This window comes from Argiope bruennichi, chromosome 9 (assembly GCF_947563725.1).
Source record: "Argiope bruennichi chromosome 9, qqArgBrue1.1, whole genome shotgun sequence".
Classification (NCBI taxonomy): domain Eukaryota; kingdom Metazoa; phylum Arthropoda; class Arachnida; order Araneae; family Araneidae; genus Argiope; species Argiope bruennichi.
In genome coordinates, this window is record NC_079159.1 from 27,196,216 (window position 1) to 27,218,353 (window position 22,138).

The 22,138-nt window shown below is 26.3% G+C and overlaps 1 protein-coding gene across 1 annotated transcript; it reads right to left on the reverse strand.

Annotated features, from left to right (window-relative positions):
* Positions 1 to 515: 515 nt before the first annotated feature.
* Positions 516 to 22,044, reverse strand: LOC129983802 (transcriptional activator protein Pur-beta-like). Its single transcript, XM_056093438.1, has 7 exons — positions 21,938 to 22,044; positions 13,324 to 13,445; positions 9,702 to 9,804; positions 8,015 to 8,133; positions 7,332 to 7,452; positions 5,495 to 5,601; positions 516 to 4,626 (listed from the first exon to the last, which is right to left on the reverse strand). Exons 1-7 carry the CDS (start codon positions 21,978 to 21,980, stop codon positions 4,498 to 4,500), a joined length of 744 nt encoding a protein of 247 aa, XP_055949413.1. The 5' UTR covers positions 21,981 to 22,044; the 3' UTR covers positions 516 to 4,497.
* Positions 22,045 to 22,138: the final 94 nt, after the last annotated feature.

The window sequence follows — 22,138 nt, forward strand, 5'->3', positions numbered from 1 at the left end:
TTTTTTTTTTTTAAATATCATATTCTATACACTTTAAAAACTAGTAATGTGCAGTTGAGTTATATTAGGGACAAAAAATAAAATTTTTGAAACATTAACATGCAACTTTCTATGCATACAATACTTGACAACAATGATTAGACTGCCCCAACAGATTTGTGTTAGATGCTGAAACTGGTTTGGATGACCTGCTAAATACGCTTTGCTCTATTTAATATGAGCTTCAGCAGTATAGGTTTTGCAATTTGTTTAATTTAAAAAAAGTCAGAAACATAACAGATAAATAATTTTAGAAAATAATTTAAAACACAGCAGCACTTTATCAATACAAAAAGGGTACATTACTTCATATCACACATGTTGATTATTTATAATTTCTAGGACAAATGAATACTTTTGCTTTCATTACCATTTAATAATTAAAAAAGATATCACATCTGAACTCAAAACGTGTGTATCATATGAGAGATGTGAGGCAATGTACAGTGTATGTAGTTAAAGAAATACAGACTAAAAATAGAGGAATATTTTTAAAACATAGTAAGTTACATAAAATTTCACAAATATATCTACAAATGGTTTTACATAAGTCATAAAACTGTGCAGTTTTAACAATATCCCCACTAATCTCTTCCTTAAAGCTCTGATGTGGGTGAAACAAAAGTAAATAAACACTGTCAGCTTAAGTAATATAAAAAAAATTAAACCAATATTATGAAAAAAAAAAAAAAATAATAGCAAGGGCAGACAATATCCATCCCAATACATAAAAAATTCACACTGAGAGATCATATTCATTGAAGTTACATTTTTTTTTTCTTCTCAAACAGCTTTCAAATATTATATTTTTTACAGACAGAAAAAACATTTAAAAATGGCAACAAGCAGACAGGAATTCTACATCTCTTAGGATGAAAAAAACAAAGCATGTTTCCAAAATGAATATAATATAGAAAATAGAGAAATATATTCTTAATATTTTTTTATCTACAATAATAATAATAATATAATTAGGAACAAAAGACAACAAAAATTTCTAATATATACTTTTTGGGTTTTTTTTTTTAAACTGGGATAATTTAAAAAAATAATAAAAAATTTAAAGTTTCCTAAATAAGAACAAATCAACAGATTAAACCTCTTCCAAGAATAAAACAAAAGAAATACTATACACTATCTGCATTATACAAAAACTGAAGAAAAACACCGGGATTGATTTCTAAAGCTACAGGACACCACAGTTTTTAGGAAGTCTATCACAAATAGACATCTTGCACAACATCTGCCCTTGCACAAAGCAAGAATTTTAGCAATCAGATTTATATAAGGAAACAATAGATAATTGTCAACAAAACAAATCTATAGTGCTGCACTAACATTTATTTTACAACAATATAACAAACAAATAACTAACGTCTCAAATTCTCTAGATGCGCATATTACCGGGCATAAAAACCCAGTAAATTATTTTAGAGTGGCAGTGTGATTGCTATGTTACCCCATAAAATAATTCCAAAAAAGTGTTCCATTTCAAGAAGGGACACACAGATAACAGAATGCTGAAGAGGGGGCCCACATAACTTTTGTCCAAAATATTTTCAAACTTAAAACACTCAGCATGGTATTAGAATTAACATTAAAGTTTTTATTTTTTTATGAAAAACAGCAGCCTGGCAGTAACTGCTAATAGAAAAGTATAGCTAGCAATGGCCGGTGTGTGAGAAATAACTCTCTTTGTCACTGCAAACAGACTTATGTAACAACAGCATTTGACAAAGTTCATTTAGAATTTTGTAAATAAAATCAGGTGCAGCTCACCTAAGGACCACAATATCTTGAACTGCTATAGATAAGTCATTCAAACACAACTATCCAGAAAAAATAACGGCAATTCCAATGCAATTGAATATATCTTTCATATGAGTGCCATGCTTACAATAACTTCCAGGCTCTTACTTAACAGCCCAGTGTTAAACACTAATTACAAAGCACAACGTCAACATTAACAAGACTCAAAAACTTATTTCTTAGCAGTAATATTAACATAATTTAACACGTCTTTATATCAAAAGAATAGATACATCTAGTTATACTGACACACAAGTTCAGTAAAATTCAAAAATACAGCAATTTTGGAATACAAGTTATACACATATCGGCTTGATATTTTTTTGTGAAATAAAATCAAAATTTCAAAAACTTTAAATAAATCTACTACACTCAACAGAAAATTGTTAATACTCGATAACTCAAAAACAAAATTATAGCTTGTGACATAATCTTTAGGGCTTCAAAAATATCAAAGAAAAAATACTTTAAAATAAATTTTGAATTCCAGTAGGTGAGCTTAAGAGAAACAAACAAAAGGCAATATATAAGATCACTTAATACACAAATATGTACATACAAAATACAAGAGCATCTTAGAACTTAATATATTCGCTTTGTGGCTCCTATATCTTTGAACCATATAGTTAAAGAAAAACTTCAAACTGCCCATAAAAATGTACAAAGTTGTGTCCTAATTTTAAGTCAATCCAAAAAGACTTTTGATATATACAGAGAAAGACTGCTAGTAAGTTTTCAACAGACTAAAACTACAGTGAATGTAGTAATTTTTCACTTTCAATATTATCTTTACTGATCCCACCCAAAAATTTTACATCGTAGGAGAAAATACATATTTCAAGATTTTTCTTTTCTCTTTTGATTTGGGTTAAACTTCTGAACATATTTCTGTTCAGCAAATAGTTCAAATAGTGTAACAAGCAACAACTTCTTGAAAAAGCAGCTTTCTGTTTCATCAAGCTCTTAAGCAATCAGCAAACGAAGCCAAAAAAGATTCACTGGGATCTGTATACATATATCTGATAGTGATTAAAATGCAGATGGTTACAGCAAAAAACAGCTGACAAAGCATAGTAAATATTTACTTTGGATGCAGGCAAGTTTAATTTACTTGCAGCATGTTCAAATCTACTATACTGTCAGCTCTATGTACATAATGAGGTTTATATACCAGTGAATCCTTATGACTTCACAGCCAAATTTCAATCGAAACCACTAAAACAGTAAGTTGCGTTTCCAAAATCTCATTTTTAACAGTACATTCACTAACTTATTATACAAATTCTGAAAGACATATTAGGTAACAAGTATAACTAGTTATTTCACCAAATATTTAACAGGTATGATAAGTATCAGAAGGCATTCTGCCATTTGATTGTTACACATTTTTGTAGGTCTTTTTATACCAAGTGGCCCCACATCCAGTTTGCAATTCAAACCTTCTTTTAAAAGCCCTAGAGCAAATATTTTTCAATAAAATAAAAACGAACTTTCATTTCTAATATATCTTTTGAAGATTATCGTCCCATTATCACAAAATGTTCCATAATTTCATCAATAACAAATGACTTCCTCGAAGCATTAGTCATGAACTATAAAATGTTATTAAAGGTCTGGAGACTTTAGAAACGCAATCCCACTCTGATAACTTTTAAAGCTGAAATTTAATGATAAAATTTTTCGATGCAACATCAGGCTGCTTTTGAAGGATATGCTAAGAGAAAGAATTTAAATGAAAAAGTTGTAGTATTAACAGTGCGGAAGCAAAAATTTAGAGAATTTTAAAAATTGGAAATAAAAAAATATATAACACACTACACTGCAGAGGTAATCACAAAATTCACGAGTGTTAAACTAAGGTCTTAAAGTAACATGCCAAAATATGGAATAAAGAAGACTAAGAGGAAGATTTACCTATTAGTCTAAGATGAAATAATGAATTCATTTTTTTTTTTCAATGCTTAGGTTCAGACAATAACAATAAATCTTCAAGTATAATACTGTCTTTTCACATTTAACAATTCTGAAACAGTTTTATGTCTTGCAGTGAACATTCCAGAAAGGTAGATGTGCATACAAAAGATCTGTAGCAGCAGCATACATTATGTATGTACATGTACAAAAATAATGAACTACAAACTGAAATCCTGTATCAAATAAAATTAATAAATTTTTAAAATCTAAACAATGCAAAGATATATACATACATACTCTGAAAATGATCACCCGTTCAGTGTAGAAATGAAATCTTCAAATTCATCAAGTACAATTCTTTTTTTTTTTTTTTTTTTAAACTAAGTTTTGAAAATAGCAATTTGACATAATTATTCACCTAAATGCACTTCTGCAACTGTTCATACTGAACAATCTCAGAAACCAATACTTAACAAAACAAACAACAGCTATAGCATCCATATTTTCACCGGGTTTCTGGTCCATAAAGACAAGGCCCAGCGTAGCATGGGCCAAAGCTTTTGTTTTAATATTTATCTCTTAGCGACGCAACAAAGAAAACAGTCATTCACCGGGAACAAATAACAGCACCTAAACAATCACCAGCGGGACAGTCGGAATCTGCAAAGAACGTGTCGCATACTACTAATGTCTCTGTACAATTGATTTTGCTCAGGATGGGCACTAGATAGAACTTCATTTACCACCTGTAGCAGATTTCTCGGATAATTCTTTCATCTTGTCTACATAGTCAGCAAATATATCTCGAAAGCGGGACCAAGATTTCTCTGGAATGGTGATGGCTGTTCTCAAATTACTCTTAACCTATACGGAGAAATGATGGAATAGTTAAATCAGAGGGGTTCTTTTCTTCTACAAAAATAGAAATTTAAAGGGTATAAGCCAATAATTAACCATCTGCCACAAACAGTTAAAGTTCTGAATGTTTAAGATTGATTTGAGAAGTTAAATAATTCAATTCTTGTGTAAGGATGACACAAATTACATAAAGGAAGAAGTTTCATTGGCATGTACAGCAATATAATAATAATTCACTCACAGTACACATTACCTTTTTTTTTGGAACAAAGAATTTTTAAAGATACGTTTTGTAAGTTCAGTAAAAATAAAGTCTAAAAGCAGTATAAAACAAATAAATTAATGCTCTTTTCAAGATATGAATCCAATTATTTAAAAACAACTTAAATTTTATAACATACTGATTACAAGAAATTGCTTAGTAATTTTCTGTTGGACATCAACACTAGATCCGAAGTGGAGCCGATGCAAATCTACTGAAGACCAAGATCTTGTCTTCTTAAGATGCAACTATATTTTATGAAATTAATATTAGTAAATTCAGCAAATCTATTTAACTTATTACTCATCCATTTATTAAAAAATAAATTAAATATGAAATTTATCTATTCATTTAAAATTAGAAATGACATTTTTCTCTCTCAACCAATTGAAAACACTTATTGTGATTGCTTCTATTTGTTTAAAACTACAAATATTTATTAATCTAAAAATGGTATTCCTAAATACTTTTTCATGTTCCGGGATATCTATTTTAATTCAAAAATTGGACATGCCTTATCTGCAAATTTTACTAAAATGTTACGAAATGTAATTTAGACATTTTAATAATAAAAATTCATTAATATATTCATTTCTGTGAAAAAGTTCTTACTTCTGATATACGCATATAAATTCCCCTGCTGTTTTGTCCAATATCAAAATAAAAATTTTTATTTTCTACTCTCATATGTTGACCTTCTGGTAGTTCTCCTTTAAATTCTGAAATATAATAAAAACACAGCATAAGAAGCAGACAAGAGACAGGCTTGGAACAAAAAAAGGTAAGCTTCATAAAATAATTAACTGTGGCAAATATAAGCACTAAGAAGTAAAATAAGTATCATTAACTAAATAAGGAATTTATACAAAAAGTGCTCGAGTTTCTCAAATATTGTAGAATTATTACATACAATAAAATAATATCAAGAATAATAAATCTTGATTTCGAAAATGCTAAAATCCATGGAAATGTCAGAAAAGTAAGTAAGCATAAGAATTGCATCTAATGCAAATACGTTTCCATAACTTTAAAATTACTTTTAACATTTTCGAAAATAAATTGCAGACTTATCAGAAACTTGCAAAATAATATCCATTCTGGTATTATTACTAAGTTTTCTTGTCATCCTTCAGACCACAAAATTTCAAAAACAATTTTATTAATAGCTACAAAATAACACTTTATTATTTAAAAGTAAATTTGTATAAAATATTTTTTGTATCTTGAGGACTGATGACATAGAATGAATGAATGAATGCATTTTTCTTAAAGATTTAAAAACTGTTCTTGAGATCATGTTCAAATAAAAAGGAATTAATTTACAAGTTCATTTTTCTTTTGAATTTCATTATGATGCAACTGATTTTCTTATACTCATAACAATTTGTTCTGCCATTTTTTTTTTTTTTTTTTTCATTTCGTCACTATTAATGTAAATTGTCAAACAATATAATTCTACAATTTCAAAAGACCAATTTTATTAAAATAACAATAAAACAAATTCAAGATTAGAAATAATAGGATGAAAATAATTATATGATTTTAAAAACTGCTTATATTTTTAAGAGTTGCTTTTAGGAATTGTTGAAGAATCAATTCTTCAACAAAATTAAAATGACTGTGCTGCTACCTAAATAAAAGCAAGTTTTTACACAAAGGAACTGACTCTTTAAAACATTTTAAATAGAAATTTTTCAAACAATAACTGAAAATTTTCATTTTACTTTATCATTTAATAGAAGAAATAAATCTTTTTAAGGGAGGGGGGAATCTTTTTCACTTTGAGTAATAGATCCAATATGCAAAATAGTAAAACACACGTAATGGGTAAACTGGTATTTCTAGCAGAAATTTGAGCTATGTTATAAGCACCAACAAACACTATTATAACTGATTCATAACTTTAAAATTTGCAGAACAGAATTTCTTTAAAAACAACAACATGGTTTTATAAATATTTCTAAAGGAGCCGATAACCCATCAGAAACAAAACTTCTATCACCTTAAAAATAAATAAGTTAGTAAAATATGCAAAATTCAAAGAAGAATATTTTTTGAATAAATAAATAAATTAAAAAAAAGTTTCCACAACCAAATGATTTAATCTATCAATCAAGGTCATGAATAAATTTGAAAATTTCCAAGCACAGATGAATAAAGAAAAATTTATATAGTATTAGTAAATATGTTCTAGTCATATAATTTTTTCCCTTATAGCAACACATTCAAATGAAATTTAAATGTACTGCTTACTCTTTTGGCATGATTCTGCTTGATACATGTTTGCCATTCAGTCTGTTACTGAATGGTATACATACCATGCCTGCAACATCAATGTTAGAATGTTATATATTAGTAAAAAAAGCTAAGAAACAAATTTGCAAGTTTTAACAAAGAGCCCATATTCACAATAAAATTATTACAAAAATGCCCTTGCACTTCAACCTACCTCCATCATCAGTTCCAAATTCTTCTAGCAAATCAGTGAGAGCATCTCGAAATTCTATCATACCTTGGGCTGGTATCGCAATTTGTGAACGTGGTCCACCTCTGGCTATGGTTTGGGAAACCTTAAAATATTTCAAAATATATTTAAAAAAACAAACAAACTCATTTAAATATGTAGATGAAAATAATAATTTTCACATTTATTGATTATATTCTCAAAGAACTGGAAAAATGCAGTTAAAAAAACAACAATAAATAAACAATTTCCCCACTCCCAACTTTTAACAACAAAAGTAATTAATGATAATATAAGCCTTGAAAGAACGTTTGAAGAAATTAATTCGAGCATAATATTTTAAAAATAAGTTTGATAAATATTAGCATTTTTTTTCATGGCTATTTTAAAAGGTTTCAACAAACAGAAAGAAAACTTTATTTAAATCTAAATTCAATTAATTAAAAAAAAAAAGACCAAGCAGATCTATATTAATTTAGTTGCAGAACTATAAACAAGCAAATCAAAAATTAGCAAGCAACTAAAGAGAAGAAGATAATATAAAGCAAATTTTTCAAAATGTAAAAACTAGACACAAGGGATTAGGTAGCAATATTTTTTGCAAAGATAACAGCTGATGATTTGGAAGATCAATAAAAAAGAATCATGAAGAGAATTTTGCCCATTACCCTTAGGAACCTTCCACGAGAATTTTCTTTGAGGTCCAAATAATATCGCCTATTATCTTTCACCATAACTTCACTCTTTAATTTTCCATCTTCTGGCAAATTATCAGGATTTGGTGGACCTATTAAAAATTAATACATGAAAGATGAAACTTTTCCTTAAGAAATTTAAGAAGCCCTTTTTCAATGTAATAATATTTTTCAGTGTACGAAATAAACTATCTAAATTTTAGCACACTGCAAATTTTATATTGGAAGTATTTGACGTGCAGCAGCTATGCAACATTTATTTATAATTTTTGAATACCTTGTAGCTATATTCTAAATACTATAATGCTTAACTTAATATGATATAAAATATTTTATTACAGTTCTACATGAATGTCAGAAAAATATGGAAAGTAAAAGATTGTTTAAATGGTTTAATGTAGATGAGCTGGAAAATGACACATTTCTCAATAAAATTTCATTCAGATTAACTGATCTATTCTCCTAATATACGAATATTTTTATGGCTTACATTTTAAAACAATATCAGTTTGTAAGCTTAAAAAATTGTGTAAAAAAATAATTCCAAAGAGCTATGTAAAAAAATAGATCTAATAGACTTAACTAACAATAAACATTTTGACATATAAATAATGATAAATTCCTATTATATATAATAAAAAAATTACGATCTTTCAAAGCAGCACATATTTAACTTGCAAGAAAAAAAAAAGGCATTTTCCAAATTCTATTAAGTACAAATTCCTATGGCAACTTATATATATATATATATATATATATATATATATATATATATATATATATATATAGCCTTTTCATTTGTAATTAATAACAAACTAAATCAAAATAATTACACCTCAACAAAACAGAATTTAATACTGCATTATTATGTGAATGTAAATTTTTGATTTTCTTCTTACAGCTCTTGCCTCTTTTATAATAATGAATATTAATTAAAAAAAAAAAAAAAAAGACATCACCATATAACAAAGCATATTTTAAACAAATTTTTATCCATTTTGATAAGTTTGCAATTTAGAAAATAAAATTTTTATAATTCAAAGCTTTTAAGATAATTTTACTTTTATTTAGAGATTCCACAACAGTGTAATTAACCCACTTCCCCTTGATTATAGTCTGTGAATTTTCTGTAGGCGGTTCAAGGTTATATTTTCTGCCTTGTTATTGGTTGTCTGGTACCAGTAATGCGGTAGAAAATGTGACCTTGAATCGCCTACAGAAAATAAACAGACTATAGGTAGTGAACTGCAGCAAAATCCAAAACACAAGTGTTACAAATAAAAGGCCTTTAAGGAACTAAAGTGAATTTTTCTTACAGAATCACTTAAAATTCAAATTACAGTCATTACTTAACTGGCATATTTAATATAAAAATTTAAATGCAATAAATTTATATTATTGAGAGCAAAAATTTTTATATAGACATTTTTTTCTCTGCCTTTAATTTTAATCCTTTCCAATAAATTTAAAAGGCTTATTGCAACTCCAGAAATGTAAAGTATATAATTGGACAGGTCTCTCAAGGTGAGTTAAATATATTTTGCATGTTTCAATAAATCTTATCAAATTCATCAAATTGAATTTGTGAAGTTCATTTTGTGAAATTTTAATCTTTTACATCATGATATTATATATAAGTTACAATTACAAACTGTCTCACCTAAAGAAGCATAAAGTTCACTAAATGAAGTTAAATGGTCTCTGAATTCAGCAGCTGTAGACATTGCTAGAAGTAGTCTACTCTTCCTTCCAGCAGCGCCAACCTAAAATGACAATTTATTAAATGCACATAAATAAAGAAATAATAAACGCATAATTAATTTAGATTTTCACTTAATCCTTCAATTTATTTTAAAATTAATTTTGTTCTCAAAATTTGAAACAGAGAAAAAAACATGTATCAAATAGAATGATTTTGCCATACACTCTAAGAAAACATACTAATATTTAAAGAAATTTAGAGAACTGAAACCAGAGATTAAACAAGAAACTCAGACCTTGTCTACGAAATCATAAAAAAATCATTTTGAAGGAAGAATATAATAAGATATTTCTAGTTGATAATGATGATCTTTACAATATTCTGCTTTAATAAATTTTCTGATACCTTTATTTTAAAATTAGCATATCATCTAACTTTGGATACTTGTGGATATTTGTAGTGTATATACCTGTGGATATTTATAGCACCTGTGTTTTACTGCCATGCAAAAAAGAAAAATTGAAAGACTTGCATTATGAATGGTAGTGCCAGGCTATCTTGGTCCTTTCAAATAGAATCCTTGGTGAATCCGAAAATCACGAAGAGTACTTTGTCTTTTGGCAGAAATTTATAAATTATATTTTAATTTTGAATTGATACTAATATATCTTGAACATAAAGGACGAATTTTAAGCCTTTAATGCAACTAAAGCATTAAAAGTCAATAAAAAGCTGCCTTAACAGCACAGTATTTTGCTGAATAATTAGGAACACATGAATATTATAAAATTTTCAAAAATGTTTATTAAATGATTAAATAAATCTATTTTAAATAATAGCATTAAAATAGAAGGAAGATTGAAACTTTTTTTTATTAGAAGCTCTACTTATTTTAAAAAATGCTCAGTTAAAAAAAAAAAAAAGTAGTTTATACCATAACTTTAAAAGCTATACTTAAAGAAATTATTAAAAATTCCTATTTGCAGTTAGCTGAAATCAAGTATACAATTGAACAAGAAATATACTACATACTAACTCTTCAAAACAAAGAAAACAGAATCTGTAATAATGCCATTACTAAAGAATGGAATATTACAAAATAGTTCATGACAAGAATAAAAATAATACAAAGATAAGATTATTTCACAGAAGGGTACTTAAATACACCTTCTCAATGTCAAATATACGACCTTCAATAAGAGAAATATTAAGATAGCAAGAACCTAAATAATGCATATCGTAGAGTCTCAACTATCCAGATACTTTAACAAATCATTTGATTCCCAGCTCTAGAAAACGAAAAAGCTTTCAATTTTGATTATGTTTTCCTTAAAGTATAATGATATATAGTTGAATATAATGATATTAGTATAATGATGCATAAATGTGTAATAAAACATGTTGAAATAACTTTTGAAAGTATTAAGTCTACATTTATCTAATTGTTTTTGTCATTTTAAAAGAACACATATTCATTTTAAAAATGTATACAATATTTTTATTCTCATATTGACTTCTAATATAATTTTTAAAACATCCATTAAGTATGTAACAAACATCCATTAAGTACTGGCTTATACCGCGAAGGCAGAAAATATGCATAAAAGCAGATTTTGATAGGGAAAGTATTTTTCATATAAGTATTTGTAAAATTGCAAAAATTGTTTTAGGTAGGATAGTTGGGAATCTACCGTGGCAAAAGATATAGAGATGAATTCTGCAATATTACGAGAAATAAATCACCAATATAAAATATGATAACCATTGTAAATTGATGAAATTTTTAATATGTGATCAAAATAATATTTTAATAACTAAATGAATCTTTACAGTCTTTTAATCAGCTCATGATTACTTCAAAGGACATTTTCAGAATTCTTTATAGCTCTTGCACTTTATTTTCATCAGATAATAAACCAAATTACAAAATAATATGAAGCAAATTAAATTTTAGACAAATACGTTTAAATGGTTTTCATATATTTAGAAGTCTTCATTCATTCATGAATCATTATTCAGCACTTATTATAGAGGATAAGAAGACAAACCAGTTACAAATCCAAACAACGTAAAGAAGATATAAAAATTTCTTATATAATAAAACAGCAAAATGGAATAGACCTAATTTAGTGGTTTTTATATTTATAAAAACATTTAAAGAATAGTCTGATTAAATCTTTCGTAACGTACAAATACTATTAAAAAATATAGGCGAATCATGTCATAAAATGTAAGAAATGAACAATCTACAAGGCAAAGACATAAACTTTCACTTTAACATTACAGTTGAACAAATACAACCTATTTAAGTATTTTTACTGGTAACATTGGTAAACAGTAAAAATAAATAAAATAAATATAGCATTTCATATTTAGGACCGTTTTATAGGCTTTATAATATCACTTTAACAATTTTTTTAAACAAAAATCTTATTCTGCTTATAAGGCCATAATACAGTGTGAAAGTCAGCAATAGCAAGAGTAATGGTGAGCTTCAGTTTTCTTATAGAACATGATAGTAACGCTATTTAAATTACATTCATTCTTTAACATTTTACTTATTAAATGAATTAGATATGCAAATATAGTAGATATTTCTTACATATAGCTAATGTAAACAATTCTATGTGATATGACAAAATTTACAAGTTAAACATTTTTTCCTTTTCAGTGAGATAACTTTAAATTTTACAAGATATAAAAATTGTATCTTAAAATTAAAAATAACCATCCTTCATTTTAACGGCTTCATGTCTCATTTAACAAGATTTTGAACACTTAAAAAACCTTAGATTGTAAACTGTACATAAATCAGCTTTTGTATACTAAGTCTTAAACATACAAACACCACAAAAACTTTTTAATTTTTAAAATTGAATATAATTTTCTACAAAAAGATTTATGAAATTTAATTACATAAGAATGGCAACTTTTATGAAATATCCAATGCACGGAGATTAATCTTTTCAAGAGAACTGTTGAGATATCCACAAAATAATACAATATACTTGAAATAAATGACTTTTTTAATAAATTGTTTTATCTATTAATTTATTTGAAAAACAAAGTGAATTTATTCATTACTATTTATAATATAAAAAAATACTAAAATTATAATGCTAAATAAACACCAAAATCTAAAGACTTCGCAATTAAAAGAAAGTGATTCCTAACTAATAAAATTTAAATGGAAAAGCAAGAGAAAATTAAAAAAATTTACTATCTTTTAAATAAACAGTTTCAAAAGGTTTTTGTAACTAATAAATAATGCAATATTAAACTGGCACAAGGATATATTACAGATTCAACACATCTCATGTAATAATTCAGATCTATGACTTAATAAAAGTAAATAGATACTATATATGCAATATATGTCTATTACATACAAAGTATGCAAAAAAATTAAACTAGCAATGATTTTTTTTGTGGATTTATATAAAGTTTGAGGAATACATTTAGAATCACACTCAAGAATTAGAAATGAATGAATTTAAAAATACTTCTTTTCATTATGCGAGTTGTTACCATTTTTGGTGACATAAGAAATATATATTTAGGAATGTATAATTAGAAATACCTCAGCAACTTTAATAAAACGTCCTCTTCTGTTTTGTTTAACATCCAAATAAAACCTTTTTGATTGTATTTGGAGCATTTTCGTAGCCAGCTCCTGCTCCCCTTGAGGCACCATCTGCCCTCCTATTAATAAAATAAAGTAGAAAGAGAATATAGCAATTCTATATAACTTTAAAAATATGATCAAATTTTTCAAAGACCATCAAACACACCAATTTCTTTCTTTTAGTAATTATAATCAGAACTGCTATAAAAAATAAATTTAAAAAAACAAACAGAATTTAAACTTTTATTGTCTATAAATTTACTTAGCAAATAAAATGGAACTAACTAAATTCATCCATAATGCTTCTAAACATTTTTTTACAATTTTATAATCTCAAAACAGTACATAAATATATAGAATAATTAGCATTAATTCAACAGTTTACAGTATTCAATCCCTCCTGCTGTATTTAAAAATTCTTAAATAATTCAAAGCTATCAGAAAAAATATTTACCTTCCATGTTGTATTTTAAATTCATGTATTTCTCTTAGCAAGGAAAGATATAGGAAAGAATGCAAGAACTATCCTTGTATCTAATTTTTCATTTCATGGATTTTCAAAAAAATACCAGATGTTTTCCATATTTGACAAATTTGTAATATCTACCCTCAAAACAGAATTATATGATTTTCTTAAAATGCTTTAAAAAAACGAGAATAATCCGATTATACTCCTATTCCAAATTTACAACAATTCATTTGATTAGACGAGAAAAAAAAATTATCACAATATAACACACATATATATATTCATAGAATACACATATTTTTTTTCAATACTTCATTTCAGTTTCATATGTTATTTTTCTAACACATTCCTAGCATATAACCTTGTGTATCACCTAACAGATATCAGATACCGCAATCTGTCTTCTGAAAAGCGCCGAAGTATTTCAGAATGAAACAATCTCCAAAAAATTCCTCATTTTCTGCAACAAATCAAGAAAATAATGCGCAAATCCGTAACAATCTTATGATCGAACTTAAATTACGTAACCAAGAAGTATAAAAATGGAATGCCGGCAGTATAAGAGACGGAGAAAATGGGGGGAAAGATAAAGATCCCAGAGAGAGACCGAGCAACCCTTCATTCTCGGAAAGAACACCTTTCGTCATACCGCGGCGGCCATTGACCCCGCCAGACAGTGCATTTACTATCCGCGCAGCCGTCGCCCTACATTTCCGTAAGAGTTAAAAGGGATGAAGGCCAAATGACTGGCAGAGACCTCAAGTAAAACCGTGTACTTTGACGTCGATCCCCTCTCACCAGCCGTAGAAAGAGGTTTTTAACAGGTAATTTGTTCGACCACTAACTCAGAGGATTAAATTTAGACGTCAAAACGCACACGGCTAAAAAAACATTGGAAATCTAGTTGCACCACCGGCTAGAGATTAAGCGCGCGCCCGGGAATAAACGGGGGTTCGCGAAAAGATGTCCGAATGTCAGCAATTGTGAAACATAACGAGAAAATTAAAATGTGTGTCGAATCCCCAGTTAATGAATGAAAGCTGGAAACAAATTATAAAAAAAGAAGAGGAAATAATATAACCTTTTTTCACTATGTATTAATTTTTTTTTCCTTCCATAGATACATTACGGGTAGGATAAAAGAAAAATATACTATTTTTTTCATTTCACAAAGAGGATAAAAAATATTTAAATTACATTCTTTATCAATACAAGGATTTTTTTTATTAAAGAAAATAAGTTTTTTAGCTTTTTTATACTACAAATAAATAATGAATTCGGTATTAATACTTAAAATTTGAAAAAGAGTTGAATGGTGAAACTATCATATTTGAATTACATAGATTGAATTCTTAACTTGACATATAAACTAACAAACCCCTTCAACAACAACAATAATAATAAAACCTTTTCCTCTTTGTAAAATAGGATCGATAAGCACTGTTAAAACATCATTTAATTATAGGCATTCATATAACAAATTAAATTTCAGAAAAATAAGTTTTTCAAGGTCAGTTTCACTTATGGTCTTCCTGAAGAACAGTTAAACAAACATTACACATGAATATTATATATCAAAGTGTTTTACTTTTATAGGAGCAATAAAGAGAGGGGATGTAAAAATTGGCAAGCTTCAATAATTTTTAATACATACAAAACTATGGTTATAATCAACTAGATGATTCAAGATGAAGATCAACTTTATTTAAGGATAAGTTTTACAAAAAACCAGAAGAGATAAATGCAGTATCAAAAAAAGAATATATCTGTAGCCAGAATAATAATAATAATAAAAAAAAAACAGATATGAACTAACATTTTTGCTCTTATGAAGAAAAAAAATTAATTATAAATTCTTTCCCTTCTCTTCAATTATGTTAAAATCAATTAAACAAAAAAAAAAAAAAAAAAAAAAAAGTATACACTATATATATATATTTTTTTTAACAAAATTTTTCAGCATTGAAACGTTTTTATAACTGCAACTAAAATATTTTGACAAATGACTTTTTTATTTTCATTTTTTCCTCTCTTCAAAATACAAAAGGCAGCTTTTTTGCATCTTTAAGATCAGTTCAGTGCTATGTTGATTGAAATTTTAGTAGAATAATTATAGCAAATTTATTATCAATCAGGAAGGCTATAAATATATTACATGCATAGAATAAAAAACACTGAATATAAACTCATTTCAGCAATGATGGATTTTTCCTCCTTGTTAATTCTCCATAAAAACATTATGATGAAAACTAATTCTACTGAATAATTGATATTTTGCTTTTATTTTCTACATTTAATCAAGTATGGGCAATACTTTTTATTTAGTGGCAACAGTTGTAAAATAGAGATAAAAGTCATATCACTTCACAACACCATTTAAGTATGAAATTTTTTTTATTACTCTTGATAATTCAAATAGTTTGAATGGTACTATTTTTCTATTAAATACTATAGAAGAAATTTACTTCTTCCCTGACTATATAGTTTTTGAAATAAGAATAGTCTTAATTATGCTTAAATAAAGAATAAAACTGATATTTTAGTTCAGAAAAACGGGATTATATTTTTCAAAACTAGCTATCGCAAATTTTTAATTATAGAAACATTCTAGATGATAAATACCACCAAATGACCAACATAACCAGTCAAAAATTTTATTTCATCTATACCTGAAGAGATATCTTTATAACTACAATTTTCTGTTTTTATGAAACTGTTACTTTCCTACATATTAAATCATTATAACTACCCTAAATTAGCTGCAATCTTTACTCTTTAAGACAGTTTTTACAAACTAAATATTCAGAAGCAAAATAAGTTTTAACGATTCAATGAAATACAAATTAAAAAAGTTTTAAATATGTGCGAACACTTGTGTGTATGAAGACGACTAAGATTCAATTAAACTGCATTTTAACAATAAGAAGATGAAACAAATTAATGCTATGGTAGATTTTAAAAAGTATCTGGTCCTTCAGAGTAAGAGCATTCACTTCCAATGTTTATCAAAATAATTCAATTTTTAAACCATGTGGATCTTTGTAGTGTTTCTTATTATTTTAAAATAAATTTCTGTTACAATATAGCAACTATCTATATTTTTTACTATCATATATATTGATGTTTTATTTCTAATAAATGCTAAAATCTTAAGTGATATATATATATAGTTCATGAGGCAATTAACTGCCCCAAGGTAATATAACTAAAAGTTTGTCACCTACCATTAAAAAAAATGAGAAGAAAGCATTTATAAAAGAAATAGTAGCTGTTGACTGTTCCCTCTCTTTTCGTGCATTTAAAATTTCTGAAATGTTGCATATTTGAAATTCAAATAGTGGAGCTGAAGAAGTTCTTCTAATTCAGTATAAAAATTTCCATTTTATGTCTTTTATTAATCTCCTTCATCGTAATTTCTTATTTTTACATTTATGTAATAATTTATGGATTTGCCAGACTGCCCCAAAATCTTCCATGCCTTTAACACATAAAGAATTTCTGTTTTAAGCAGTTCAAAAAATGTTTGAAATAATGAAGATTCTAAATTGAAATTGGAAATTTTAAATATTAGTCCAGATAATTCAATACACATTGAAATGATACCACTAACAGTAAAAAGAAGTTTATGTATGTCTTCTTAAAATTACAATTTGAAAAATATATAATTGTATATCATGAAGTAAAATAGGTAACTTATAATCCAAAGATTAAATATTGCGACTTTGTTGAGTTTTGAAAGACATATAAGATGCAGGAATATGTAGATGTGTAAAGTATGCAGATATTATATATAATTATGAACTTAAAAATTAAAATTATTAATTGTAATACTAAACAAGTTATTTTTAGATCTTATAATATAAAAGTTCCATCAATTACACTAAAGGATTTATGTTTTACATATTAAGAGGTTAAGAGTTAAAATTACACTTCTGCTGCACAATTAATATTATCACTATATAACATTTTATAAAAGTCCAATTAAAAAAATATATAATCTTAAATGGAACTGCATTCCTTTCACAGAGAATTTTTCAATATAGCCAGTAAAGCAAACCTATAGCTATATTCAAATATTTTGATGTAAATTCTTGTAATCTTTATGTTTCAGATCGAATGCTTGTAATCTTTATGTTTCATCTATTAATAGTATATTTTTGAAACAAGGTCTAAACTGATTTATTAATTTTTTTTTTTTGAAAATTCCCCTTTTTTATCCAAATATATTTTAATTCTATTCACAGCATTAAAACTTAAGACAAGTTTGGGAGAACATAAAGTGTCATATTAAGTTATTCAAATTAATTGAAAACCATTTAAGATAGACTTTTAAAAAAAATTAAAACTCAAAATGTCAGCTTTAATGTATGATAAATCAGAAGAAATTACAATTATATTTTGGAAAAACCCTTAAAACACGATGGAGTAAAAGTACGATAAATTTAAATGCAGTAATCCACAATTATTTGCTGCTGTTAATCCTGAAATGTTAAAAAACAAAGATATTTAAAAAATCTTGTTTCATTAAGTCATAAGTAAATAACTACTATAAATAATTTTTTTCTCCTAAAAGGATTTCCATGTTGATTTGTGTCCTTTTTTTGGCCACTTTGTGAATTTCATATTAAATTCGTATCCTGTAGTTGCAATACCACCCGATTTCAAGATTATTAGAAGATGCACAACATATTTTAAATAATAATAATATTTAATTTATATAATGTTACATTATTTTAAACGTGCTTGTCTTCTTAATCTACTATATATATTCTTGTTAACCACAAGTTGAACAGACGTGACCAGAAAGACATTTTGATGTACGCATAATGCCCCCACCCCAATCCTTTAAATATTAGAATTTTATGTTAATAGTATTGGAGAAAATAGGAATAGAATGGTTTGTGGATTTTTAATAATTTGTTCCATAATGAGAAAAAGACGTCGAGAGCTTTTCTGATACATATATTTTGTTGCATTCCTGTTTATTGAGAAAATATTCAGTAATCGGCACAGCTTACTAAAGATTATTATCCTAAGATGTTCTACACTCTTTTATAATATAATTTATAGAGTTCGATACATTTTATGTCCAAGAAAGCTAAAACAGATTTAAATGATTTTGACAACAATGAATGCTTTTATTTCCTATCTATTAACTATCCTACCTAGCTTACATTATTTTATTTGATTAGCTTATACTATGGTTGAACAGCATTTATATATTTTAAAGCCCAAACTGTTCTACAGATAATGATTAGATGTATCTAATCCGAGTACATTTTTAATAATTAACCGTCCTTTATTTTTAATCTACAATGTATATAACAAGGATAAATATATATATTCCAATACAATAAAAGAAAAGAAACAAAGTATTTTAATAAATTATACAGATCACACAATAATTTAATTTGATACTTCAAATGACAATTAGTTTTACTGCATTGAAATAAAATTTATATTCAGTATTCCAGATTCTAACGCAAATAATTATTTATTCTTTTATTTCAAAATTTTCCTCATATCAGTGATAATGTAACCACTGTATACAGTTCAAAGATTTCAAAGTTGAGATTTAATTGCATAGCTACAAATATATAATTTAATATATCATCTTGCAAATGAGATTTTTTTAAAAATAAAAATTGTCTTTTAATATTAGTAATATCATTGCTAGTGTTGCAATATATTTCAGTTCAGAATGGATAATATTTAACTTGTTAAATTTACAGCATTTCCTGAAATCTACATTTGTAAGCTGCATTGAAAAATCCAATTACCTACAAATTAAAATAGCTAAGACGGGGTAAATCTGTCAGTAAAACAAGAGAATTACTGTACTAGCTTTCTCACTAAGGTGCAAAATTCTTTAAACTTATTTTTTTTTTAAAATTACAAATTGACGCTATTTACAGCATGTACCCGATTCAACTATGTGGCCGATCAGCTCCCAATTTGCATCAGTAAATCAATCACCTTATGATTATTGGTACTTTCCTTTTATAAAGATTGCAGATATAAAGGGTAAAGAATATAATTTTAATGTAGCATTATTTTTAAAAAAAATCATGCATATATTTTAATAGCACAGCTCTGAAAGTCTCTTGTCCAAATAACATTAAAGCACATAAAGAAATGTCCATATTTCAAATGAACAACACAAATATATGTATTCCAATGCCAGATGTAAAATGTTTTATAATAAAAAAGCACAAAAGTAAACGAGTGATACAATGCATTTTATTTTGATTTGAAGAATTTTTTAAAAGATAATTTGAATGCAGCTAAAACCGTAAAATTTAAAGTATTCTGCCTACATTTTATAAATCAAAAACTAATTACTAGTATTTAATTGATATATGATTTATTTAAGAAAGACCCCGTCTTAAAAAGTTTTATATCATAAATTTCACAAGCTAAAAAAATAATGTTTGCAAATAACGGCAGGCGAAATTTTAAATCATAATTTAAAAACTTTCAAAATAATTTTTTAAAAAATTAATGATATATTAAAATTGAAAAGTGTGCTTTCATAAATGTTTTACAATCAAGTAAATGTTTGAAGAAGATATAAATGATAAGTGGATATCGATTTATTACAAAAACTACAACAAAATTTTAATTAAAAAACCCAGAGCTAATTAAATAATATACCATAAGAAAATAAATTCTTTTTCAGAATTTGTGAGGTTTGATTACTATCTCCTAAACATAAGTAAACAATGGAAAAGAAATTAAAACTATATAGCAGAATAATTAACCTATCAACTTTTTTTAGTAACCTTAAGAGCATTAAAAATATTTTTTTAAAAGTTCAATTTCAAATGATTTTCATGAAAATTAAAATAATTTAGCTTTGAAAAGATTTAATAATTATACTTCATATTAAATTTGTATTATATTGCAAAATTTCAACTTTTTCTCTCATTTATAACAGATTTAGGTAAATTTAAAGAATATCTTATTTAAACAGAAATAAGCTTTAATTAATAAATAAAATAGATATTCTAATTAAGGTTTTAAAAACAAAATGATTCAAAGAGTACTGCAGAATTGGGTATAATTAATTTAAAACAAAAATAGGTAATCTTGCAACAAGTTTTAAATAGGAAAAATGAAAACCAATATTAAAAAAGAGTAAAATTGCAAATCTATGAAAAACAAAAGTTTTAGAGAATGAATTGAAGCAATAAATATTTTATGTAAAAGTTCTACAACTAATTTACACATTCTTGTATGCTTACGATTTTTTCCCAATATCTATGGATAATAAAATTAATCATGATTCTGAGAAGTTATGATAAAAAGTCTACTTTAACTTATGTTGCTTTTCTATAAAGATACCAAAAATCCGGCAAATATACTCATAAGATCAGTTTTAATATTTCTATGCTAGTGAATACTGCATTAAAATAAAACATTTTTTACATTTTAAAGTTTCAGTCTAACGAATACTTACATACTAAAAATTTTAGTTACGTAATTTTTATTATTACTAATTAAATGTAATATAAAAAGCAATAAATAATATAACTTGCATAATAATTTAGGAAAGAATCGCGATTATCAAATATAAAAATGATTTTGATACATTTTTAAGAAACATGTGGAAATTTTTTACTTATTATCTTATTAGTTTTTCAATAATTCATTCAAATTGAGTTTTACTACATTCAAATTCAACTTTGAAAACCGAGCACATTATCAGTAACTCTTTAATCACATTCTAAATTTAAAATAGATTTTATTAAATTTTCTATCGTTAAGGCTTCACTAACTTCGGTAAACATATTTCATCGAATAATTATATATATTAAAACAAATTACTTATAAGTGGACATGAGATATAACCCCGCAATTTAAAAACAAGAATAGTAAAAGCGATAAATAAAAACCCTTTCAATCTTAAATTTATACTATGTAGATGAATGTTGCCTTCTTCGCCATGTTTGCTTAAAACGGACCCGCCAAATGATACAAAGTTGCAAAATGATGATAAAGTGATCACTACGGTAGAACTGAAAATAAATCAGTTTTCCTAACTTATAAAAAACATATTGAAAGTGAGTAGATATAGAATAGTATTGCTGAAAAACATACTTTGGGCAGGATGCTGTTCATCCCCACTTTCTCGGTCCGACATTATATCTTTCCACGAATACTACTTTAACCTCGAACTAGCATTCCCTTCTGAAAAGAAAGAAAACGATTTTTTTTTCTTCTCTTTTTCAAAATCCTTCAAACACTAAAAAAGGGTTTTAAAAAAGAAAATGAAAATGAAACGTTTATTTCAAATATTAA

What these genes read in the sequence shown, in the direction of transcription:
- LOC129983802 (XM_056093438.1), bottom strand. Translation starts at nt 21,980, where the DNA reads ATGTCGGACCGAGAAAGTGGGGATGAACAGCATCCTGCCCAAA. An exon ending in ATTTGGAACTGATGATGGAG is followed by an intron (nt 5,602 to 7,331) that starts GTAGGTTGAAGT and finishes ATTATATTTCAG; the next exon opens with AATTTAAAGGAGAACTACCA. An exon ending in TTTATATGCGTATATCAGAA is followed by an intron (nt 4,627 to 5,494) that starts GTAAGAACTTTT and finishes TTCTCCGTATAG; the next exon opens with GTTAAGAGTAATTTGAGAAC.